The 27,777-nt window shown below is 37.4% G+C and overlaps 2 protein-coding genes across 3 annotated transcripts; one reads left to right on the top strand and one right to left on the bottom strand.

Annotated features, from left to right (window-relative positions):
- Positions 1-1,334: 1,334 nt before the first annotated feature.
- LOC124165445 (peroxidase-like) lies at positions 1,335-22,240 on the top strand. The gene is made up of 14 exons (XM_046542876.1): positions 1,335-1,783; positions 6,847-7,096; positions 7,559-7,811; positions 9,427-9,638; positions 12,483-12,656; positions 13,184-13,377; positions 13,775-13,973; positions 14,866-15,063; positions 15,221-15,377; positions 15,487-15,643; positions 17,572-17,742; positions 18,044-18,236; positions 21,769-21,874; positions 21,965-22,240. Exons 2-14 carry the CDS (start codon positions 6,856-6,858, stop codon positions 22,023-22,025), a joined length of 2,316 nt encoding a protein of 771 aa, XP_046398832.1. The 5' UTR covers positions 1,335-1,783; positions 6,847-6,855; the 3' UTR covers positions 22,026-22,240.
- A 2-nt stretch (positions 22,241-22,242) lies between these two features.
- LOC124165455 (leucine-rich melanocyte differentiation-associated protein-like) lies at positions 22,243-27,051 on the bottom strand. Of its 2 annotated transcripts, none has more exons than XM_046542895.1 (4): positions 26,615-27,051; positions 26,072-26,281; positions 25,371-25,631; positions 22,243-23,643 (listed from the first exon to the last, which is right to left on the bottom strand). In XM_046542895.1, the coding sequence occupies exons 2-4, from the start codon at positions 26,251-26,253 to the stop codon at positions 23,340-23,342; spliced, it is 747 nt and encodes a 248-aa protein (XP_046398851.1). In that variant the 5' UTR covers positions 26,254-26,281; positions 26,615-27,051; the 3' UTR covers positions 22,243-23,339. The 2 variants fall into 2 exon arrangements, with proteins under 2 accessions (XP_046398851.1, XP_046398844.1); XM_046542888.1 differs by having other exon boundaries at positions 26,536-26,627.
- Positions 27,052-27,777: the final 726 nt, after the last annotated feature.

Raw genomic sequence — 27,777 nt, 5'->3', positions numbered from 1 at the left:
AATTTCCGGAAACCACACGTAAGTAACTCCACAAGACCTGTATTAAGAGAAATTGGCCCTTTATACAGCCAAGTATGCTACACAGTACACAGCCACCAAAAGTTTAATTGTTCGACCATAGGGTCAGTGAAGCGTTTTAATATTATTCTAGGAACACAGAATTATTCTACGCCACATGCAAACATTCGTGAGTACCGGTCAACATTTCCCGTCCTGAACAATGCACCTTAAGACCTATAAGACACGAGGAAAATTATCCCATGGATTTGGTATTAGATTAATAATATCCCGGACTTTTCAGACGTACGTAATTGAAGAGGATACACAATTCTAATGACCAGCCGAAACTATATCAGCGTCCCGCCACAATCAAACTATACCTCAAAGATCATCGCCCTGTTCCATTAGCAGGGCAAACGACTCAAAGAGACTCTATCAAGAACGCGCTGAGGTAGCGAAAAGCAGTTTCACATTGACTGTCTCTCGCACAGAACGCTCTCACTGCAAGGCCGATAGCCACTACTCATGTTGAACTTGATAAAATGGCTTCCCAAAAAACTGTTTTCGACAAATATCACCTGGGGGAAGAACGTTGGGTGAGCTGGGAAAGAAGAAAATTGTAAAAAGGTGATGATAAGACCATATTATTAGGGATGAGTGAAGATCAAAAGGAACAATGCAGAGTTGAAGAGGGTAATTCAAAACAGGAAAGTGGGTCAAAGGCCGAGAAGAGTCGCAACATTTTCAATATAAACCAAGATTTCCCCAGGATATTACTTTCAATGATAGTAACACAGAAAATTTCCGTAACTCACAAAGAAATATAGACCGATACCGCAGCCAGAAACGGTTTACGTAGGAGGATTCATTTGGAGTGGAACATTTCGGGGAAGGTGGTGCAGTAACGTCCGTTTTTACCGAAAATGAGTTACGGGGTTGGAACCTCTTGGCCTCCCTCGTTCGCTACAGCCTCGACTTATACAGCCAATTTACTCCTCTTCCCAGTAACTCACCCAGTTACTCACTCCTTTTAAATCCCTAAACCCCTTCGACAAGTTCCGATAGTCAAGAATAATACCGATACTCGATAATCAAGACAAGAAGATTACCATGTTCCGACAATCGAGAAATCATTTCACAGGTACGGTTTACAGCATGGGAAAGACAAGTGGGCGCAAAACCGATGCCTGGATGTGCCCAGGAATTCCGACTGTCTCCCGGCTCTACTTACGGCAGCGGAAAATGAATTTCCTCACCCCAGCGAGATAATTGTGCCACATCATCACCTTTTTTCCCGCCCCCTCGTAGTCCGCCATGAAATTCCACGTTTCAATCGCGACAAGATAGTGTCACTCACTTCGGCTCTATTCCAGGAAGAGTTATGGACAACGGTTTCTGTTAACACCGACGTTTCGTGCACCTAACCCAATATATTATTATGTTTCGACACGCGCACATCCAACGCAAAATATACTGAGGACACTTCAGGTGGTGTGAGAGGAAAAAAAAGCAGAGGTTCTTGCCTTCAATTGTCATCGTGTTCGCTCCATCGTCCATTTTTGGGCACGGAGTAGCCACTCAAGGACTGAAAACCGGGGCCTGGTTAGTACCACATCAAGCGAAAACGGAGTTAGACGCCTAAGTGAGGACGCAAGACGGATCAAGCCGTAGTAGCCATTTAGTCAGTGGTTTGGAGTCGTGGCAAGTCGGTGCTTTCGTACCCATGCTGTCGTCGGAGTCGCAGATCTCGCAGTGAAGGAATAAACAAAAAGCAATCAACAAGGTAAGACATTTTTACCACATGTGCTCGTGAAAGCATCTAAATAGCTAAAAAAAAAAGGTGTTAGGGTCCAGAATTTCGAGTAATATCCTTGAAAAGTACTATAGCGCACAGCTTCTGCGGCATATTTATTCAGGAACCTGGTGGAATAAGGAAGAACGAAGTGGGATCCTCTCTAACATTCCCCAAAAGATCCGAGGTTTCAGGAAGTAGTGAAATATTCTACACAAAGTACTTACGAAATTCCCTTCAAACCTCCAAACATTTCAAATTACTGATTTTTTCACTGAAATTAAACATTTACACCCTGTGGCGAATTAAGAGCAATATTAAGAAAACATATAGAGACAGAGGCCTCGATTATCCCAGTTGGAACCCTAACACGTTTCCCGTTTCTTCTTTATTAACAAACGAGAGACAATATCAAAGGTTTTATATCTTCAAGTATTACCTGATGACAAAATATAAAATCAAGGCGTCACAGCTTAGACTGGAGTTCGCAAAGTTTAATCAATGTCGCTGGGACTACATAAGACCCTCCAAGGGTCTTAATTTCCCGTAGGGAGTCTGCCTAGCCGCACTGGCAGCAGCCCACAGTTGCTTCGCCATTTTGCAAGTTTAGTGAGATAGACACAAACTATAGAATATTCACAAGTTAAAAACTTCATGGAATATTGGAACGCAATTTACTTCCAATTTGCGCCAATTACAACCCGTAGATGGCAATTTAAAATTTCTTTCTCGCGTCTTGTTTCATCGTTTTTATCGCCGGAACTGGAAATACATTGTGACTATATGATGAAGTCCCCGATGTCACCCAGGAAGATATCTGTCATTAATTGCACAAAGTACCTAAAGATAGCACGAAGCCTACCAATCTCTAGTGGACCCCAATATAATCTATGCCTAAACTGTGTAACGCTATCTGTTCGCTCTCAACAGTTATTGACTTACAAGAGAAGGTACCCAAATGTCACCACAGGATCGCGCTGAAACTTCATAATAACATTTAAATGAAAGTTTAAGAGACACGCGTTTCTTTACTGAAATGTCTAACTGGCCTTCAATAACAGTTTTCGAGATATTATCGATAAAAGGTGCCAGTAAAACGTTTAGACTTAAGCAACCGTGGACAGGGGCGCAGCTAGGAATTAAGGCGGAAGAGGCGAAGTTGCCTTCGGAGGGTTTCGGTGCAACTAATACCGGGGTGTATGGGGGTATGGAATACCCACCAGGATAAGCGGTAGGTGCGAGATTAATAAATTGCGGAATTTTAAGATAAATGGCTCAAAATGGCGAGTTTTACGGCTTTCTAAGGGATATTTTATTGATCCTTACACTATTCTATTAGTAATATCAATCCAATTAAGTAAAATGGATTAAACTTAAAAATTTCTCTGAGCTATAGGGGGGGTTTTATCCCCCCAAAACCCCCCTCTCGCTGCACCACTGATATGGTGGTGATACTTGGTACCTTCCCTTGTTAGTGGAAATTCACTATGGCTGAAATGACTGCACTCAGTTAATTTCTCAGAATTATTAGCGTCATGGTGATCGCACTCACAAAAATATAATGGACTCATGTCAGTAAAATATTTTTAGAACCATAACCACGACTCTACGAAGTCAAAATCACGGTCTATACTTCCAATTATATAATTTGTGAAATACGCAAAGGCGGCCTCTGTGGCGGCAGGGTAAATTCCTGCCAAGCAAGAGGTCGCAGGTTCGAGTCCCGCCTCGAAAAATTATCTAGGGCATGGATGTTCGAATTGTTAACTTGTAGAAAACCCCCGGTGTAAAACGCCAATGTAGCGCTGTTTCCAGTGATATAGAGATTAAAAGGCAAAACTATTTCAACCCCACGATATGGGAGACAAAAAAAATCACACCATAATAAAAAACAGGCTCTCCATGTTAGCTATTGTACTGGGAATTTTAAACGGTAAAAACGTTGCGTCATGCAACATGGACAGTTCGTGATTCCCAGGACGAAATAAAATGCGCGAGATTCCAATTATTTCGCCAAAGTTGAAAAATCGTACATGAATAAAGCTCATGAGTTGCTAAAAAAAGAGAGAAAAAACACCCTTAAGAAAAAAAGTCGGGAAAATTAGGAATCTGATCTCAGTTCTTCGACGTATGTGATACCAGTGTGGAAAAACGGTATAGAGCCTAAATAGTATGATTTGATCTCTGAGAGCGGAAATTTCACAGAGAAGAAAAATTTTTGAACTTGATCCCAGAATGTCAAATTTGCCACCGAGCGCTTTTATCGCAAGTATCCAATGCGCCTCTTCTAGAGATTTTGGCGGCATTAACGAACATTATGGTGTGGCATTATTCCACTAGGCTGCACATGCGCAATTTTTGCTAATGGTTTTTCGACTCTTAATTCGAATTCGGGACTATTTTAAAACGAGAATGCAGTGGCGGATACAGAAGGGGGCACGCGCCCCTCCCTTGTGGGTCCGTCCGTATTTCCAAACATTGCAGAACCACAATTGTGACTTTTTTATAATAAGACGGCACTATCTTTTATATGTGTATAATCACTTTAATTAAAATTTTCTTTTACTATGCCTGCGACTTGATTATTTTTAATAGCGATAAAAGCAAAGGCAAAGTCAAGATATCTTCTGCGGCCTCCCCCCTTGAGTGTTTTCTGTATCCGCTACTGCACGAAAAAATAAGTACTTGCTACTATTTTTATTAAAACCGCCAAATTTAAAATATTCATAAATATTCATGTACACTATCGACCTCACCTTCCACTTTTTGTGTTCATGCCAAGGGCGTACCCAGAATCAAAACTAGAGGGGGGCAGGCTATGATCGTTCAGATTGCAACACAGAAAAGACTATGAAACCAAAATTTCAAGAAAATTACAGCACTTTTTTAGTTTTAAAAATTATTTACTCGGAAAAATACTTTTATTTTAACTACATATTTTATCCTCACATCACTTTTCTTGGATTTAAAGAAAATTTGATCAAATGTACCATTTTATCCTGGGGGGGGGGCCTCATGCTCCATATAGCTGCCCCCTCATACCCCCACAAAAAATCAAAATTGAGATCCAGGCACAAAGACTGAAAACTAAGAAGCATACAAATAATGCGACAAGATTCACTGATAACTACTACAAGAAAACAATGGTTGTAAAGAGATTTTACTAGTAAATGATTGTGTGCAATTACAGACTCAGGTGCTACATTCAAATTGAATGCACCATGGGAGGTCCCACATTACTTCACCTATTCGTACAACTATGGCTAAAATGCACCAAAGATGTAAAATAATCAAACGCATTTCTAAATAAGATTTGGTGCTTTGCGCAAAGTGTAAGCTCTAACAATGAGCCCCGAGATGTAGCAGAAAACCTGGGTGGAAATGCAGTTTTCGACCCGGAGGGTATTCCGAGAAAATTTTATCTACTAACACATTTTTCCTTCCATACACTTTTGAAATACATAAAAAAGCGCAATAAAAAAGATTCTCCCGAATAATTAACCCATTACAACCCAATGTTGCTTCTTAGTAACATAAAAAAATTTATACATTTTCAGCTCCATTCAGGAAATATTTGAACCGTAAAGTTAAACAACAAAATATGTAGCTGCCACGATAATAATGTATGATTTAGTATAAAATTTTCACATTTTCAAAATAAGATGTCTTGAAATTTAATTTCTCTCAGAAGCAGCTCTGGGTTAGAAAGGGTTAAAGCTAGAATTAGAGACAGGAAGTCCCTTGAGCCTTAGTATCACTAATTGTAGATACAATCGCAGGTCACTAAGAGGTGGACTTTTACTACATAAATAACGAGCAGGAAGCGTAGAAAAATGAACCAAAATCACAACCAGATCAAGGCAAATGATTTGTTCCTCGAGGGTATTTAAATATTTTGAAATTCACTGAATGGTAGCAGCAATAGTTGTAATCCTTAACTAGCCAGCGGTTGTTTGTATGTACTATGTGTTTCTGTTAATTTATCGCTACGATCCGAGCAAGAACAAATGGAATTTTGGATCCACCGAAAGATAAAACCGTAATTTACTTTGATTACTTCGAGAGATTAATTAATTACATGAGGTGATTTTGGTAATTTTTGGACCCCCTCTCCCCCTGCAGTGAGATATTATGAGATTTGGCTCGACCCCCTCCCTCTAATCTCACTTGAGATTCTTCAAAACGTGTATTTTCAGGGTAAAGACATTAACATATGCTTCATTGTGCTGGATTTATTAATATAGAACAAAGTTTTAAAATTATTTTTATTTAAGAATAGTTCAGAATGTTATTTAATATCACTAAGGCAGTATAGTCTTGAATCACATTTTACTTTGCTTCTTGCAGAAAAAAATTACGTGATACAAGCCAAGACCCTCCTCTTCCCCACATGAGATTGGGTGAGAATCGACTGATCCCCCCCCCTCCCAAATGCCTCATGTAATTAAGTAAATAAATGTAACCCCACTAAGGCGTTATAAAGGCACACTTTTTTTCTAAATATTATGGGATTTTCTTCCCAAGTATTATGGAATTTAACTTCATAAGCAATGCAGTTAAACAATCTTAGAGTACCTAACTCATTTCATATCCAGCAACTTCCATTTTGATAGCTTCATACCTTCCCTAGCAAGTTCATCTACAACTTATGTGGAAACTCAAATATGCAGAAATTAAAGAATGGAGCCAAACACAATTCATATATTTGCACCTCAGGGAACTTAAATCTTCCGTTGTAAAAGTGTTTCTCACAAGCAAAAAGTTATATCATCTCAGATTCAAAACTGCTTAATAAATTTTTAGAAGGCTGAATGCACTATGGGTTTCCAGATTCCTAGTGAGATTTTGGCAGGTATAAGCCCCCTATGTGAGTAAAATGTCCCAACTCCTTTTGACATGCACTATGTGAACTGTGATACCATATGGATTCCAAAATCACTTGGTAAAAAAAAGATTGCATGGAGAAATTTTTTAAGAAACTTCCTACGGCCTCTACATTCTTACATATATATCAAACACTGATTAAATAACTAATGATAGCAATTCCCTTACAGGGCAAGAAGATGTTTGAGATGGCTTTATTAAAACCATTGTTGATAAGTCTAGCAGTACTCTCAACAGCACGTGGACAATGTCCTTTTGCTGGGAGTATGGGTGCAGCAAATGAGGCTGCCATTGCATTTGCCAGGGAAGCTGGTGGACAGGAATCATGCCATGACTCCCTTGATCCTGAATCCTATGTAATGTACACAAGGAAAATCCGCAGTGCTATGGAGGATGAAGGCTTGAAGCAACTAATCAGAGGTAATATTAGTATTAATATATGCAAGCCTGATAGAAAAGGTCAGAACTTTAAAAAATATATTATGTACATATTATGCTGAATAGATAAAATTTTAACTATGTATTCATGGGTTAATTTCAAACTGTTTTTTAAAATACTTTGGAAGCATAACACTTGTCTCATTCTTCCCAAATATCCTTTAACTTTGAGCATCAAAACAGCCTAAGAATTCCCTGAAACAAGGCTGATGGGCTCAAAATCGTATATTAACGCTTATGATCAATATGAAAAGAATTCCTCTAAGAAGCTGTGAAGTCGGAGTAGTGAGTACATATATTGTAATGAATACGATTGGCTTTTATTTAACCATAAAATTAACAAAATAACAGCAATAAGTTTATCATCTTTATGCTAGAAGTGTAATAGTCGTGTTCAAAATTAACACCAAGTTAGTTCACAGTGAAAATTTTCACCTTTCCTAGTAAAGAGAGAATATGAGATACCAGAGGAGAAAGTAAGGTCAGCAGTTGAAGATGGAATGAGAATGGCAGAGCTATCTGGAAGAAGACTTGCAATGATAAAAGAAAACGAAGGACCAACATATCTACCAAAAAATGATTCTTCTTATGGCCACTATGTCAACTTTCGTGTCCATGAACCCTCCATTAACCTACATACTACGTCAATAGCCTTAATCCGAGCTACAAAAAAACTACAGCAGGAATACGCCCACAAGTAAGTTATCTAACCTTTTTACAATTTCATGCATATGCATTGTTAATATATAATCACTGCACAGCTACAAGGTTTAAGCTAATTGATAATAAAACAGAAATACTCATTGTTCCTTGAAGCATGATAAATACAAATGCTTTTGATATAAGGATTTTCGTGTCACATATCAGTAAGGACAGAGCGTAAGAAGAATGAATGTAACATTCCACACACATACACTTTAGGCTGAAACCAATAACTTAAAAATAAATAGTTTGTAAGATTATAGTAATTATAATTGTTTCCTTTTACTAATACCAAAAAATGATCAGTTCTACTTAATATTCCTGCAAAATATTTACGCCCCCATCCAACCCAATTTTCAAGAAAATATACATAATGGCCTGCAAGCCTTGGCCAGAGCCGGCCTTAGGGCGGGGCGACCGGGGCAACTGCCCCGGGCCCCGCGCTTTGGGGGGCTCCGCGTTCGTGAAAAAAAATTAAAATATACGATAGTTTGAAAACGCAATTTCAACTATGTATTACTGTATTGTTAAGTCCATGCTAGACAAAAAATAATATAATGAAAAAGGAATAATAATGCAGTAATTTAAAGTAAAAGCGTGCTTTTTATATTTATTTTACGTTATAATTTTATGAATAAATATGATTATAAATTTAATTTGTATTATACTATTTTGAACACAACTGCGTGATGGTATCATAACGGCGTAATTACGAAGTGTGAATTTGGGAGGGGAACACATACTTAGCCAGAGAGTGGTAGGGATTCAAAATGCTCGAGTTTGTAGATGGGGTATAGAGTTTAATATTTTAAGTGAAGGGCCCCGCACTGAAGGTTCGCCCCTAGCCCCGCACCTGCTAGCGCCGTCACTGGCCTTGGCATCAGGGTTACAACATCAATGCTTACCCTTGGTGGCTTTATGTACACTGTGGAACCACGATATGTAGTAAGAGAGGATTATTACATACCTCACTACAATAGCTTGTGGCAAACAAAACAATGCAGCTCAACCATGCTCCCAAGCACATCATAATTAAAAATACCCCAATGGCAACAACTGTCAATGAGGAACACTCTCACTCTTGAATTCATTGCTTTATACCATAATGTCATAATAATCTTTACTGTCTGACATAATAATTATTTCTAGATTCCATTCACATCCTATAAAATAATGCCATTAGCCTAGGTTCCTACAGAAACTACATCCAGAATAAGTTTTGAATACTGATGGGCCCAGAAACAGTGTAAAACCATAGCTAGCTACATACTCCTTCTCCAATGTAGATTCTAAATTTAATAAAAGTTTTAAACTCATAATAAACTAACCCATGCAGCATCCATTCATCTGCCAATGGAATTAGCCAATCAGAGATCTCTCCATCTCAGAGGGGAGAAGGGAAATAATTCTTAGGCCTTGGAAATTACATATTATCTTAGTTACACACCCAAAAGCCAAAATTCACTCATTCCAGTCCTCACTCAGAGGTAGGCAAACCATTTTTTTGGAAATCATTTTAGCATATTATTTTTAAAAGAAATAGTGTTTCAAAGCACATTGATGGTAAAAACTTCCAAGCTGTCATTCTTACCATGTGATACCTTTTCCAGATTTGGGATGACACCAGCCACCTTCATTGAGTATCTTCGCCACCACGGTTTTACAATATCTGAAGTGTCTGGATCATGCAAAGCTGATCCTGTTTGCAGAAAATACATGCCATACCGTACCTTAGATGGGTCATGCAACAACCTGAAGAAAACATCCTGGGGAATGAGCAGAACTCCATTAGTAAGAATAGCAAAACCAAAATATCAGGACGGTAAATTATTTTTCATTCTATCACTGATATCAAGATAACCTCCAAACTTTTGTTTGAACATTTTTTTTCAGAATTTACATAGTAAAAATATTTTACGAATAAACTTATAAATAAAAGTTGTAATCATGAATTTGTGTAGATTTAACCATCTGTCAGGTGCAATATTGGAATTGATGAGTTCAGGCGCAATGTGCCTACAGGCAAAGATGTGAAAAAATATTATTTACTCTTACAATTGGCATGTCTCAGTGGTAGGTACACATTTAAAGCTTAAAGCACCATTACTAATGTAAAAAAAACACTCAAATGATGTCTTATTTGCTGTGTATATATGTACCCCTTTACACACCATCATAAGGCTCCGGACTGATCCAGCAAGATGCGATTTGATGTGCTCTTTAGAAGTATTATTATGCGTAATGTATTTTAGCAGGTTAATTCTATAAGATCAGTGTTTCTTTTATTTTGCTAACTTATTTAGCTAATAATACTTATATTTTGCTTTGTCATGCCATTGTTTTGTTTAACTATACTAAATTATCCGTCACTGATCTGTCAGCATAAATGCAAAAATTGAAAGGCTGCATAGTGTGTGTCAAAAAAAAAAAAAGCTACTACAAGTGCTATGAGTCTATGCATAAGTGTATGGGTCTAGTGGCACTGAGAAATGAAAAAGACACTCGTGCTGTGCCTGTCAGATCCATTGTGCACGATGGAAGGTTAAAAATCAACTTTACTAATGCCTTGATCCATGAAGTTTTAGTTTCATGTCTATCCATTTAAAATCTATTAAATCACTCACAGCAAATAATTTAATAATGATGCAAGATTTTCAAATTTTCACTGACACTACAGCCTGTTTTACATGAGACATGTACTCTTGCACAATCTGGCAATGTGCGAGAGCACATTTTAAATTTTGTCATGTAAAGCAGTGAATTACAAGGACCAGTGTGAGAATGCATTACTACAAGATGGCAAAATAGCCCTTGTTCTAGTGGCCTTCAAGCATTCACGTATTTGCACACCACATTGGAAAAATATATTTTATTACATGCCCCGTGTAGAGCACCATTAAGAAAGCCTACCTACTTATTTCATAGACACTATTCTAAAATTGTCAAGGTAATATTGCTCATTTAAAAGTAGTTTAGGGTAACATTATAGAAATTTATTTTTAAAATTGAATATTAGATTGACAGTTGCCTTCATCACACACACATAGTTTTTGCACTTAGTGCCATAAAATAATGGCATGAAAAAATTGTTGAACAAAATATATGATACTGAAATAATAGGAGTATATGAATGCCTATAAGACTTACAGTAAAGATGGGATGACCTTGATTGCCTTCCACAGCATTTAAATGTGTAATATTAAGCCTTCAGTCACTTATTCATCATTTTGGAGCAGAAAACTAATTTCAAACGCTTGGGCAGAAAATATGATATTTTGGAGTTCTATGAGGATAACACATAATACATTCATATTGCGCTTTTTGAATTCCAAAGGCTACATATTAGGTTAAGGCAGAATTTTGGCAGCATTTCTTTGATTTCCCAATATATTGGGCAATAGGGTTATAGTTTCCTTCATCAAAGAAAACGAAATGCATTGATTGCTATTCGTTACCCACCATAAGGGTTTTTATAGTATACAATTTAATTGGTTATAGAAATCCCAGTTTAAATGAATGGCAATGGTCAATTTTAACCTCATTTGAAAAAGGCCAGATTGGCGCCCATACGATTCCACTTCATGTGACGTCACAGTGACCTAGTTTCTACACAAGAGGATAGGAGTTTTACATTGCCTGAGATTACCAATGCATGCATGAGTCACAGAGCTCAGGAAAACGTCTGTTAATAATCACTTATTAAAATTACCTAAGGTCGGAAAGTTTCCTTCATTTGATAAGGTAGTAATAATCCATATTTAAGCCAAGCGCTACCTGCTAGCAGGGTACTCTGCTACCTGCTAGCACCCTGCGTCGTATCAGCGCTAAAGCCTCGCCTCAAGGTCACCTCACAGGGCGGTAGCGGGAACCAGAAATACGTCACACTGACTTTTCCCGTCATTCCTACTTAGCCGTCGCGTTTTCGCACACTTGAAAATTTTCACTTTTCGTTTAATCGCGAAAAATAGATTTCGTCATTCAAAAATATAAGAGCGTGAAATGCGTACTCCAGAAGTAATAATCTTTTGATTTAGGCAATAAAAATATAATATGAAACCACCCTATTCCCATTCATTCTATCCATAAATTCTGTTCTCTATCTTCCCAAACCTAAAATTCTTCCCTCTAGCATGACTTTGAAAAACCCTTTTCTGCTTAGCACTCACTCAATCTAAACCCTCTTCTATAACTCCTCTAAAGGTTAACTCATTTCGCCCACCATGTCCTACACTTTGTGGTCTCTCTTCCACTCCATCCACTTTACCTTCTCTTGTCTTCTCCACACCCACACGTCAAATGCCACCAATCCTTTCCTGCTCTCTTCCCTCATCATCCAAGTTTCCACATAATGATGTGTTACACTACAGATCATACTTTCCACTAGCCATTTCTAAATGCTCTAGCATATAAATCCCCTCATCCACTCTATCCTTTTCTTAAAGACCTCCTTTGCTCAGGCAAATATCTTTTTCATGTCCTTACTTCTGTGTCAATTTTCCTCTAATGTGCTGAGTAAGCAACTGAAATGCATGCCCACCCCCGATTCTCTAATGACAAAAATATGCCAGGGCCTACATACATACAATGAATGCCTAAAACATACTCTTGCTTAACTGATATACATATAATTCATTTAGCTTAATTCAAGTGATCTATTCTGTTACAGCTGTTTTCCAGGAGCCAAGATCAGTTCTGGGATATCCTCTACCATCAGCAGCATATGTCAGGATGATACTCTTTCCAGATGTAGATCGCGCAGATCATTTCTGGACAAGATCTCTAGAATTGTGGGGACAGCTAATGGCGCATGATATGGCTCTAAGTCCAAGCACTCAATCAAGTAGGTGACTCCAGCAATCCTAAGCAAACATTTTCACATTACCACTTGTATACTAATTCATTTTGATCTAAACAATGTATTCAACAATATTTTTCAGTACGCTCTTGCAGAGATCATGTTTTGGTGCTTAATAAAATATTTACTCTGAAGACATTTTTAAAAACTAGTTCTTAGATGCCTACAAACTTTACACTTGAAAATAAGCGTCAAAAGCATAAATCACATTGATTTGAAATCCCATGAAAATATCCAAAGTTCTCTTTGGTCTTCAGCTGAGTTTAAAAATCTACACAAGCAGACACCTCAACACTCAAGGGGCATACATTATAACACTCACAGCCCGTGAGATCAAATCAACAATCAATAAAACTAAAAAAATAGGTTACAAGCATAAAAATGTCATCCACATTTAATAATTAATGCGGTTAAATGCCATTTAAAACATATTACCTTGGCATCACTTGTTATATCAATGTAGATAAAATACATAAGGATGTAGTAAAATAATTTTATTTTTCACATTTCAGAGGATGGTCCCATTCAATGCTGTAAAAAAGACAATTCAGGACCACTACCACCTCACCTACTTCACCCAGCGTGTTACCCCATCCATGTTCCAGATGAACACCCTTTTTATTCTAAATACGGTGTCCGTTGTCTTAACTTTGTCAGGACAATGACAGTGCCATCAGATGGATGCAAACTTGGGCCTGGTCAACAGGTGAAGTATGGTTTCTAAGATGACGGTTGATTATTATCATTTCTATTAGAATTAATCATGCATTTGGTACAAAATTTACTTTCTTTAGATCAAGATGAGGCTATGCATTATAGTTTAGGTTACATCAGGATGTAACACGAGGAAAGATTAACAATATCAAATAAAATTCTACCAGTAAATGATTCAATGCTATTGTAGGCTTCTGATGCATCATTTCTAGAAGATTAAAGCAAATAATGAGGAAGCTACCTTAGTCACATGTTTGTGTCAATTTATAATAATTTGTTTCAAAATGAAACGAACTAAAACTGTGTGTTCCATGACTAACATTTAATATAATATAAAACAAAAAATCATTCGTGAAAAATTAATTTTGATAACTTGTCATTTACTTTAGATGAATGCTGTCACAAGCTTCCTTGACCTCTCAATTGTCTATGGGTCAAATGATGAACAAGCACACAAATTGAGGACTCATCATGGTGGACTGCTCAAAGCTACATTTTCCAAGAATACTGGAGGAGAAATGCTACCTCCTGCTGAAGATAAAGGTGCTTGCGACGTAAAATCACCATCAGAGGCATGCTACTTAGCAGGTGAGCATTATTTCTCCTAAATTATGCAAAACATACATGATTCCTTGAAGAATTCTTCTCTCCCCTATCTACAACATCAAGGAAGGCTATAATTGTGCCAAAAACTGAAATCTATCGAGTAACAGGGAGAGACATCCTCTGGAGCTTCAGCCCTTACCCTGACCTCCGAATGCTAGCCGCGTTGATAACTTTTACGGGAGTCACCCACACTGCAAAATCGTGTGAAAGATCCACAGAGAAAAAATCATTTGCCTTGACCGGGATTCGAACCCGGATCCCCCGATTTCTGGTCAAATGCTTTAGCAAGTTAAGCTACCTAAAGCTAGCTAAAGCACTCGACCGGAAATCGGGGGATCCCGGTTCGAATCCCGGTCAAGGCGAATGATTTTTTCTCTGTGGATCTTTCGCATGATTGTGCATTGCGGGTGATTCCCATAAAAGTTATCACCGCGGCTAGTCCCGGTATACTTTAAAACTAGTGAAGAGCGAACACCCCTATGTGTTCCATGTCCGGGCCTGCTCTTCGGCGTGGCGCTTTGCGCACGATTTGGACTGCTTGTGGCATCATATGCCCTGCAGTCCAGCAACACCTAGTCCGGTGGTATCCGCAAATATCCACGGGGAAGAACGGTGGCTAAAGCACTCGACCGGAAATTGGGGGATCCGGGTTCGAGTCCCAGTCAAGGCGAATGATTTTTTCTCTGTGGATCTTTCGCAAGTTCAAAATAGGTTGGAGGACACTCTATCTATTGCCTAACTCCTGGCCATGCAATCTAGATTTTCTTCTGCTAGTCTTTGAGTACCAGGAACATGTAAATATGTATTAGCTCATTTAATCCTTCATACTTTCTACGAAATATGAAAAATAAAATTTTATTCTATTCCATTGCAGGGGATGTAAGAGTAAATCTTCACCCGGATCTCACAGTATTACACACCTTACTCTTAAGGTGGCATAATCTCATTGCCAAAGAATTCCAAAAACTTAATCCAACCTGGGGAGATGAAAGACTCTACCAAGAAGCAAGAAAATACTGCATTGATGCATATCAGCATGTCTGCTACAATGAGTGGTTACCAGCACTTTTTGGTAATTAATAACAAGAAGTTACATAAATCAGCATAAAGAATAACTGCAAGAAATTAGAATTCAATCTTAATTCACATCTATCAGTTTAATTTTGTAGTAAAAATTTTTATAAAAACCTAAAATGGAAGAGCCTACAAAATATTTTTCTGTTATTCAGGTAAAGATTTCATGGTGGAGCATGGGTTACTGCGACTAGACGAAGATCATAATGGCTATGTCCGTGATTATAACCCTCATATCCCACCAGGAATCATCAACTCATTCACTACAGCTGCCTTCCGTTACTTACATTCCACAGCACAAGGAAAACTGGAGTAAGTGTGAACCCAGGTTGGAAAGTTGAGACAACTGCCTTATTTGGCACCATTGATAGCAGAGTACAATGTGCAATGGATTGAAATTGGCATACCATTTTTCTTCCAGTATGGTTACACCTGCCAGGCAATATTTTGGCCATTTGACCTTGAGCAATTACTACAACAAACCAGAGCCATTGACGGAAAGAAATACCTTTCATGGCCTTGTCATTGGAAGTATAACACAACCAATGCAGGCAGCAGATCATTATTTTACATCAGAGGTAAATGCAATCTTTATAAAATAAAAATATAAATCTTTATAAAATTCTTAATGCAACTGTAATGACCACTTTTGGTTTCCTCATCTTAAAAATATTTTGAATGCTATTTGGTAATGGCTGATTTAAGTTGTTAGCAAAGTCCCAAAACTTAATCCTAGGGCAGATACCAGGGTTATGGGGCCCAGACCCATCCCCAAAACTGTTTCCTGTGGGAATTGCCTGCCAAACACACCCTTAAGAGACAGCTAATCTGCAGGCACTTATCCTCTGACTTTCTCTCTCCAATTGAAAGTTGTGGACTGAGATTGGAACCTACAGAAACTAAGCCATAATAACTATGGAATTTTTGGTAGATAAAAACTAGGGATGGTCGGATTGGATACAAATATCCGTGGATATTGCCCTTCATTGGATACATCAAATCCAAAGTCGCGAAAGACATCGGATCCGGAATTTTAAGTAATAGCTTCAGTGAATGCAACACCCCATAAGGGTGGAAAGAGTTCCGATTCTATCTTCGAATGTGCCATTGCATGCGATTCTTGTTCTGATCGTGAACCGTTTCGTTTGAAAGCTCTCGCAAAGGTTACGTGGGAGAATTCCAGCCGTGGAAAATAAAAATAGCAAAATATGACTGGCACATAGTGTGACTCTTCCCAAGAGATTGAACAGTCATCGGGGGAATCTCAGCAACAGGAATTTGAAAATGCATTAGGATCCAAAAGATCCGGCTCCGAAAATCAAGGATCTGATCCGAATCCGATAAAAGTCCTGAATCCGTCCATCCCTAATAAAAACCAACCATTGCTAAAAATATCTGCATTACTCATATTAAATCAATAATTTTATACATGAAATTTATGGTTTTTGGATTCATGAGAGTCGAAAAAACATAAAAAGTTAGGCAACCCACCCACCACACATGCAAATTTCTGTCCTTGGATCAGCCTAACATATCACTTGCTCCTGCTAGGCGGGCAACTGCTTCTCAGCTGCTCCTACTTCTCTTATGGGTATTGACCTCACATTGTTCATTGCTGTTTACACTATTGGGAGCTATTCCTCCTCTCATTGAAAAGTTCACCCAGAACAAGTACAATAACCAGAACTCTGACAATGTCATCAGCTTACGAAAAGTAGGCATAAGCTTAGATATTTTTTTGACCTCAACTTAAGATAGCACAGCTAAATAAGAACTTTTTTCTTAACTTATATCTGTCCCTTCAACTTGTATCTGTCCCTTCGATTGCAAAATTCTTACAACAAAATTTTACTTTGGGTCTCGGAGAATGATCCCATAGTAACTATGGTTAAAACTGTCATTAAACTTAGTTTGAGGAGAACAAGATAAATTAAAATGGCATAGACAAGTTTTTCAGCAAGAATCATCTTAAAATTAGTTATGGCCACCTATGAACTTAACTGGATATCGTATCAAGCATATTGTATAGATTTTGACTATACAAATATTATAGTTCAAACCAATATTTAATGATTTCTAGGATTATAAGTCATAGAGATAACCATTTGAATGCAATTTCTCTGGCTAGCTGAAGATCCACAAATGAGTATTTAAAAAATTGATTCGGCTTACACCAAGAAAGAAAGCAGCAGACAAAATCCATTCTTATTTCCGAAAATATTTAGAAATGCAATTTTTTTAAATTGTCCCAAAAACATAATGGCAGAAAAAAAGTTTTTCCATTGCATGACTTTTTTGTACGTGAATACTACATAAGTATAAACATAAACCCATTTCTCTTACAACAACCCAAATCCCTGAAAATTCTATGGTCCTGTATTTTTTTAATGATTACCACCCAAGAAAACAATATTATGCACCATTATAAGTGAGAGAGAAAACTTCTCCACTATAATACAAATGGATCACTCTATTCATTACTTACTCTCTTTCTTTATTGAACTAGGTGAATGGCCTACTTTTCAGAGGTGATAAACCTTTTGGATTGGACTTAACAAGCATTGACATACAGCGTCAACGAGACCATGGGCTGGCATCATACAATACATACAGGCAAATCTGTGGTTTGGGAAAAGCAACCAAGTGGGAAGATTTCTTGGATTTCATTCATCCAGAGGTAAAAATAGATTAATTATTGCTACTTCAAGTTAATTGATTCCTTATTTACTTCTGTTCCATTCTTTTAAAAAATAAATTCATTCATATGTAGTTTTATTGCACAGCATTTTGGATAAAATGGCCAAGTTCCTAATTGTAGACAAAAATATAATAAGAATAACATGTATGCACAAAAGAATACAGAAAATCGATATAAATGTAAATACTTGAAAACTAACTATTAATAATTGAAAATTAAATACATTAGTTTGAATATTCTAAAAAAATTGAAGCATTACTTCCTTCTTTTCTATTGTCAGAAAATTGATAGACTTCGCCATGTGTACAAACATGTTGATGATGTAGACCTTGAGGTAGGTATCTCCCTGGAATCTCCAGTAAAGGGCACTTTGATTGGCCCCACAAGTCGCTGTATTATTGCAGAACAGTTCTATCGCACACGTGTAGCTGATCGCTACTTCTACATGAATGGTGAACAATCTTACGAACCAGGTATGTAACGTATGAAATGGTTAAAATATGCATGCAATTTGAATGAAAACCTAACTACGGTAATGCTTGGAGAATAATTTTTGTTAATATACATGGTAACTATGCTGTGATTTGCTCCATATTGTGTGAAATGTCCTCAAAAAATTATGGTCAACAGTCTATAGCAAATTATTCAGACACCACTTCAACACTCATGTTCATTGAAATAGATATCAGGTAGGGACTCACCCGTTATAACATGGGAATGGTGAATAGCCATTAGCTTCATGCATTTTGTGCTTGCATGAAGTGCGCAATGATTTTCTGACAGAGACAATGGGTTATAATGTTGAATCCTTAAACAGCTGTTGGTGCATCATGTTGCTAATGGTTAAAGGAACTTAAGAGCCACAATGATAGCAATATTGTTGGAGTACCAGTCACAATCAGCAGTTAGCTCACTGTTACATGCATAGATTAACTAGCCTAGAGAATAATGCGGGCCCAATTTCCATGAAAGTCATCAGAATTGGCCGATAAAATAAGAAAGAAAAATAGACGCACCATAACTTCCATTCAAATACTGCTATTTACAAATGGCACACACGCGTCGGAGGCGGAAAAAAGGCTCCCGGCCCAACTGGCAGAGCACGTCAATTGAAGTGCTCAGCATCTCGGCTGGGACAGGACCATTCAATAGATGTGCTCCATGCTGAATGCATTAACAGGGGCTACATCAGTTGAAATTCAATGCACAAATGATATCATCAATGAATATCTAACCATTCTTAAACCTGGCAAGCCAACTTGAAAGAGAAAAGAAAGGTACTAAATAGGAAATGTACGACTTCACTTTTTTCCAGCTAATGGTGGCAGTAAATTCTAATCAGGATTTCATCCGGATAAGCTCCTTGATCTCCATTGCTGCCAACGTTACAACGGAGAAGAATTACATCGAAATGTTGGCAGCAATAGAGATCGAGGAGCTTACCCAGATGAGATCCTAAGAAGAATTTTCTGCTACATGGGTAGGTCATTCATTGCTGAGTATAGCCAAGAAATATATTAGAGGAAACTTGCCGCAAGAAAATGTTTTTTTTTCAATTTCTACTTCATTTTTTAATCTCACTTTCTCATAGCATGAGCACCTTTCCTAATGGTATTGAGCTTATTTCTTTTCATTAAGTCTCTTCCTGAGTCTTGGACAAGGCATCCCAATAAAGAGTTTAGCTTGTCTTAGGCCCGGTATTCGAGGTCTTCGAGTGTTTGTTGAGGCCCCACATTCTGATCACCGCAGGGCAAAGTTAGATAAGTAGGGTAAGAGAATTAGGGGTTCAAGAGAGCGAGTACTACCCTGCTCTGAACAGAAGGCCCCGAGTGGGGCAAGGAAACCTATTTCATCCAAGAGATGAAGTGCAGTACTAAAGGGAATTCCACACACCACCCTAGGGTATACTTTTCATCCAATAAATTTCTCCAGCTCCTGGAATTTGAGCCTTCCGAGAGTAAAGGCAACACACAGGCCAAGGCAATCCAATGCCCTGATTATCAAAATCCATCAAACTAATTTAATTTAGGATGCGATTTTTCAATAGAAACCCAAAATTTAGTTATTCCTGGAAGGTAAACGAGTAATAAATCATTATTTTGTGCATTAAATTTTCTCAAGCTCAATTTTCAGTCCTCCTTTACTTGTTTGCAATGGAAACACCTAAGGAGCTGACATGGCAAAATGTGCCAAAAAAAATGTACACCGCACTGTCTCTAGCAAGCACTATGGCCAATAGACAACTTTCTAACAAATACAATTTTTTCACTTCATAGAAGTAAATACTGAGTACATACCTTCAAAAATTGATGGAACATGTTCGTCGTTACCAACCGATTTATTAAAAAATTTTAAACATACTTTACTAGCTACTAGGAAGGATTTCTTAAATGTCGATGAAACCCGCATTGTTGAAACTCATACTACAACCTACAAAACAGAAAATTTGTATAAAAAATATTAGGTTCCCAAAGTCAAATTTTAAATGAATGACAACAAAAATTTTTGAGTCCCTAGAATTTTGCTGTATTGAGGCTGTATTTTAATTATCCATTACCAAACACTAATGAAATCTGGTCATAATCACTCACTTCAATTGAGACAATCACAGTACACAGAGAATACCTAATTTGAGGAAGTTATACAGCTCATGGAAATGGGAGGCAATCTCTGCAGAGCAACAGAGGGACTAGTTTGGGTAAGATAGGATAGTTGTCAATTTTCCTTCCTTTCCTTTCCTTTAAAAAAGAAAGGGTTGGGCCATCAATAATACAAAAGGACTGGAGAGCAGGTAAGAAGAAAGTGTTCCATGTAAACATGGAAACCAGTACACTTGTGCGTATTGATCCTTCCATCTGAAAGGAGCATCCATGCAAGCACCTGTCTACAAGAAATCTTGGGGTTTGATACCCATTCACATGTTTGCCTCTGTGAGTGACGGATTATAGGTATTATGTCTACTTTCCATCTTGAGACTGTACACAAACCTACATGACCTACGCTTAAATTTAATCCAAAAAATTATTTTTGATCAAATACTATAAATCAAAGGGATTTTTAAAACTTGGAAACTCATCAACGTCAAGCTACACAAGTTGCCAAGAGAATAAGATTGTATTTTCACCTCCAAAAAATATGCGGCAGGACAACAGGGATGTTTCCTATTATTTTTTTATTGCCTAAATCAAAAGATTATTACTCCTGGAGTACATATCTCATTTTTAGATTTTTAAACGACAATATCTATTTTTCCTGATTAAATGGAAAGTGAAAATTTTCAAGTGCGTGAAAAAGCGAAGGCTAAGTGTGAATGCCGGGAAAAGCCTGCGTGACGTCTGGCTGCTGCTGTGTGAGCCCATCCGGGTGCGAGACTATGAATGCCGCTATGATGCAGGCTGCTTGCTGCCGAGCATGGGGGTAGCGTAGAGTACCTTGCTAGCAGGTAGAGGTTGGCTTAAATAAGGATGATTAATACCCTATCAAAAGAAAGAAACTTTCCGACCTTAGGCAATTTGAATAGGTGATTATTAAGAGACGTTTCCCTGAGCTCTGAGCTCATGCATGCATTGGTATTCTATGACGGTGTAAAAATCCTATCTATTCGTATAGCATCTAGGTCCCTGTAACATCACGTGGAATGCCATCGCATGGGTGCCAATCTGGCCTTTTTCAAATGAGGTTTTGAAATTGACGATTAACATTCGTCTAAACTGGGATTTCCAAAACCAAATAATTTGTATATTATGAATAGACTAATGGTAGGTAACGAATCACAATCAATGCTTTTCGTTTTCTTTGATGAAGGAAACTACCACACTGAATTCTGATAAATTGATAAGATAGAAAATGACAATAACGGCTTTTTATAGGTAAATAATTTTATAATAAATAATGATAGCTTATAAAATTATGTGAATATGTAAGACTACGAATACATGGATATGTATTCAACAAAACTTTATCTTTTTATACCAATGCATAACAAAATATCCTCTTTCTTTACAGCAAAGCTAGCCGAGATAAAAAAATATACTTGGTCAAAAATTATATGTGAAACAAGTGGAGGAGTAGACAAAGTTCAACTTGAGGGATTCCGCCTATTAAGCGACAAGTATGTATCACAAAGTAAAAAATTTTTAAGTTTTCAAAATGATTGCTGCATTTGTACAAATTTGTACTAATGGCAAATTTAATTTTCAAGGAACCGCCTGGTACACTGCTCTAGTCTACCCCAGATAAACCTGTATCTGTGGAAGGAATGATATTTCATCTTTACATGGATAAGAAATTCAACTAATTACATGTTCCACATCTAACTTTAAGTAATAGTACCAAAAACTTTATGGTTAATGGTAATGTATTCATGTATCAAAAGTAACATTAAGCCAGATGATGTACAAAGTATATGCTCCATTTAAAACACAACATGTGTAATACTTAGTAAGTTTTGTTAAATAATCATTACATTTTTTCACTACCACTGTTTTCTCTTATGCATGGCTATTATAACCAGCCCAAAAATGTGTGTAGATTATAAGTTCAGACTTCAAATTTGAGTACTACTGTAGATGTAATAATTAATTTGAACAACTAATTGGCTGAGGTGAATAAATCTGAAGATAGGAAATCCAAATTCAAAAGTTGGTTGGATAAAAAATCAACAAAACCAATTTTTTTATTCAAATGCTAGGCTTGAAAGGTCCTCCACACAACATTTAAGCAGGGATCCCGCAATCAGAAAATTGCAACTGCCAGGACTAGAACCCAAGCCCACAGTGTGGAAAGTAAACACTCGAGCTACCACACCAACCTAATCCTCAAGGATATGAAATATTCTCCCAGTCTTATTTTGGGTTCACTAGAGTCACATTTAAAAATATATACCAAGAGTTTCATCTCTTTAACTGAAAACTCCCTAGGGGTAATCTCAATATATAGCAAAACAAATAGCTCTGGTTATCACTCGCACTCAATTTCACTTCTTCCTATTATCAGTAGTTCCCAGCCATTGGCTGTCTACTACTAATTTCATTATTTGTTGTTTCAGGTTAACATTCAGTCATGGCATATCTGGTGTGGATATCATGTCTGAATATGTTAAATTTAGCCAATTGATGAAATATTCTCTCTTAATTAAGTCCACATAATTGATTAGCCATAGGAAGTTTTTTTACTTGTGATGAAAAGGTTGCAAAAACTTCGTAGCATATAATAAATAAAAATATGGATGGTTTTAAGTTATAAAAATAACTTTATAGATAAAAATGTAATTCCAACGTAAAAATACAATAAATAAAAATTATTAGAAATAAGAATGAAAGATTTTAAGGAAATCATATCAAATGAAAAATCCCATCAAATCCTTGAGTGATTTCCATTACATGATCTAACATCAGCCTAACAATGTCAGGAATTGTCTTGAAGCAATTTCATCGACACAAGGTGGGTAGAAAATTATTACACATTTGAAACTGATTCTTTGAGGTAATGACAGAAAACATGTAAAATTCAAAACCGTATGGAAATACATTCATACAGAACATAAACATTACCTATACTCATTACCCATTGCCAAGTCAAATGACTACATTCCATTTTCCAGTTTCTTCAGATGAATCACCATCTTGACTTGATATGGGTCTCATGCGCTTTCTGTCCCAGCCAATGAAAGTACCCGTCAGCTTTGAACATAAAGCTTTAAGATAGGATGGCATTAAGCTCGCACCATCACCAACTCTCACAGACACAGCAGACGTGGATGGAGAGAAGCTGTCAAACAGCGAGCGCTGATACAAGCGCTTCGACTCCATCCTCTGCTCAGCAGTAACTCCACAATCGTCCAAATGGATAAGATTGGGAAACCATGATATCACAAAGAGCCTGTAGAAATTATATGAATTGGTTAGTAATTATGGAAAATAAACATCAGTCTGCACAAGATGAGAGATCAAAACTCTCCTCCAAAGGCCCTCGATTTGGATGAAAAGAGATTATAGGCTATTCCACTTATGAGGTCCTTTCACCTTCCAGTTTTAAGTTTATGAATTACACGAGGGATAATAAAATATGTACATCATTACTCTGATATACATACATATATAAATTCAGAGGTAAGGAAAGAAAGGGATAGGAACATTGAATAGAAAAAGGACGATGACAACGGTGCTGTGGTAGGTGGAAAAAAAGCCAGAAATCAGAGGGTAAAAATGCGGCCTGACTGGGACTCGAACCCAGAACCTCCTGGTTGCCGGCCAGGTGCTCTACCAGTTGCGCTACCAGGACGCTTAGATTTACCATGATTTCGACGGGGGTTTATACACAGAAAACTCCCTTTGCTGTGGCCCACGAGAGTAACCAATAGATGGCACTGGGGCAGCTCACCACTCACCAAGGGAAGGAATGGACGAGGACACAAGGATGAAAGGAAAGGTACACACTCACACGATAGTAGGAAAGAGACAGGAACATGCATTTCGGGGCACGCAGAGCCCAAGTGAAATAAGCCAATATGGCCGATACACTACTTCATTCATTCACACGGCGCCTTAAGCGCAAACATACATATAAATTCAGAGGTAAGGAAAGAAAGGGATAGGAACATGGAATAGAAAAAGGACGATGACAACGGTGCTGTGGTAGGTGGAAAAAAAGCCAGAAATCATAAAATACATAAAACATAAATATACTAAATGAAACATGTTGTGAATAACGCTTTCCCTGCAGCACACTCAATGGAAACCTACCCGTTACATGCGGCGAAAGTGCTAAGCACATGGCAGGCAGGAAGAAAAGGTACGTTCATAGCAGCCTGCCGTGTGAACGTACCAAGTATGTTCACAGCAGTTAAAGGGTTAATACTACCCATAGCAATCAGTGAATCTATATCTAGCAATGGTGAAATCTAGCATTAAAAAAATGAACAGACCCAATGAGCCTAATGCATAGATCTTGACAAACAAATTGTGAGATCAAGTTAGAAGCTAAATTAATTTAAATTTCATTCCATCAAATTGATCAAAGCCAGTGAAATGACAACTATTGTTACAAAACGTTTAGCAGAATTTGAAAGGGCCAACAATATATTGTTGGAAACTGGTTGGATAAGGGTTGGGAATATGAAGGCCCGACTGTAATGCTCTGTTGGCCCATCGTTAGTTTGGATATTGTTGGCGAGGTGGCCAAATCATACCATGGGCCAACCGTTTTGTCCCACCATCGGCCAACATAGGGCCAACCAAAAACATTACTTGAGAATAAAGTAAATCCAAACTGATATGAACGTATCCCAATGTGGGGAGATACTGAAAATGAGATTTTACTATTTTATAGCAACCGATTTTTGAAGATATGCTTATAGAATTTTTGCATTATGCCATTAAAACATTTTCTAATGTTTTAATCAATGATCCAACATTGTCATGACTATGGACACAACCAAATACACATGAGAAAGTGTGAGAGAATGTACTAATAAGTGAGAAAGAATATTCACATCATTTAATATTACCTAGCCAATAAATTTCAATAGAAGAGAAATTAATAAAAGAGTAACATTTCATAGCTCAGAGTAGTCTCTTTATAAGGCATGAATACAAGTATTAACAAACCTGTAATGTAGGTACTCGTGAAATGTTCCCCCATTAAGATAACTTGGAGCAGCAGGATTACCCATTAAACTGAGGTATTGCAGTCCAGGGAAACTACTCCGCAGTTTCCGAATGAATGGATAAAGCTTTGCAATTTTGTTATGATTCAGCCAAAGCAAGGTGACACTTGGCAGGTAAGGAAAAACAAAATTTTCTGAAATTTCATTGTGATCGAGGATTATAGCTGACAGTCCAGAAAAGCGAGGAAGGAAATCCAGATTCCTTAAATGAAAACAGTCAATAATTCATGAATCCATGCAGTATAAATTATATTTAAAAAAAACAGAAAAACTTTTGAATAATTAAAAATATATTGCAAATTGTTAATAAGGCACAATTGAATGCTTTTCAATGCCTAAATAGTTGTATCAGAAAAAAGGAAATTAAAAAAAGTGCTGTTCTTAAAATTAAAAAAATGACTAGAATGGTTTAATGGCAACAAAGAAAATTCCTTCACAATGATTAAGAAAAGCTGAAGCTTGATACAAAGCAAACAGAGGAACTTTGATTTGATGAACTGCCTACTGAAACGAGCAACCACAGCTGAAGGTAAATATTACTAACTGATGGAAACGAAAAGATATCCTTCGCATGTAACAATCCATCTATTACACATTAGTTGAACTCAATGATTGCATTTCTTGCCTACAATGAATACATACTTGAATTTATTATTGCTCAGATCCAATGTCTTAACAAATCCAGCGAAGCATTCTATCAAATTGTACGGCAAATCTTCCAGGTTTTCATAGGCTAAACTTAATCGCTCATCTTCTTCACTAACATATTTATTCCCCTTTCCATCGTGTATATCAACAAAAACTAATTTTCCAAGGGACGTCATGTCCGAATCACAGATCTCTTCATCACACCTGCAAGATAACACATTGAGAAAGTCACAAACACAGAGATTGAATAAGTATGACAACCCATTTCAAAGTAGGTAATACTGAAAGCTACTCAATGTCCTCTTTGTCAAGCCAATCTCTTTACAAAGATTTACACGACAATCTTCACCATAGGGAAAAGCGAAGAGAAAGATCTTGGCTCCTCTCCATCCAAAAGAACGAGAGAAATTTTCGTTTTATGACTTCAGGGTACAACTGCACAGACGACAGAAACTTACCATACCCCAGAAACATCCACAAGAGCAAATACATCCATTACACTGATCGAAAAACAAGGGATCTAACTGGAAGACTTACTTGTTGTGAACAAGGACGCAAGGAAGTCCAAACTCCACAATGGCTCAGTTGTTCTCCCGGAGTCGTGCATTATCAGATCAGAAGTTTACAGACCATTTCTTACGTTGGTTACTTATCACAAGCACGTGCACGGAAACGCTGACTCAGATTCATTGAGATCTACAAGCTACATTTACCAAAATAATTGCCTTCACCAACAATTTACACAGAGCATTCCTCAGGCATGTTTGCCCTGTTGAACCGATAACGCTATCAAACTACAGTGACGTAACATGGGTCACAGCCGACAGGCTATAACTGTAAACATAATGAGACGATCCATTGACCATTCACTAGTAATCATGTAATGTGCTCTATGTTATACTCAAACCAACTTCTAATTCTTGACTCTACACAACACATCTAACTTTCCGCCAGCCAGGGCTTCGTACTTCGGATAGTCAGCTGTTAGAAATTATTAGCAAACGGCGCGTTATTTGAATGGAAAATTTAGCAACTCACGTATCTAGATTGAAAGGATGTCAAATAAACGCAAAATTTGTCCCCTAATACTCAATCAAAAATGTCAAGAATGAAAAAGAGTATTACAACTGATTTAGAGACACTAATGCGATGGTAAAAGCATTCACATAATTTACTCACGTGAGTCATGCGACTTCTAATCAAAACACCTTAGCGCGCCGGTTAATAAAGGAAGTCGCCCCGCGGCTTACGAGTATATTAAAAGTTTTTGGAATGTTTAAAATATAAAAATCCCACCCAGTGTCTCAATCAGCATTTTCAAGGGCACGGCACGATGGAAAATGCTAAGATAGTTAACCCAGAATTTTAACAAATGAAAACGAAAATGCAAATGGATTTTTGGGCGCGGCAAAGAGTAACTTGCTTATTCACTGAAAATTAGAGGGTCCTTAGCAATTGCTTTCTCAAGTTCTTCCCGAAATAAGGAATTTCGAGATGCAGCGGTACAGCCTTGAATGAGTAAATACGGACTCTGGTATTCAAGATTTTACTCACAAACGTTACGAACAAAATTTATGGGAATATCTTTCGAAAATTTATTATCATACAAAGATTATACCCATCCATTTTGATTTTGGTATAAATTCGACATTTTCATGATAAATTCAGCTTTCCTTCCATACCACATGTCATTTACGTCT

Source organism: Ischnura elegans, chromosome 1, assembly GCF_921293095.1.
Source record: "Ischnura elegans chromosome 1, ioIscEleg1.1, whole genome shotgun sequence".
NCBI classification, from domain to species: Eukaryota; Metazoa; Arthropoda; class Insecta; order Odonata; family Coenagrionidae; genus Ischnura; species Ischnura elegans.
Note: the sequence above shows the minus strand (reverse complement) of the source record. Positions and strands in the feature narration are given on the sequence as shown.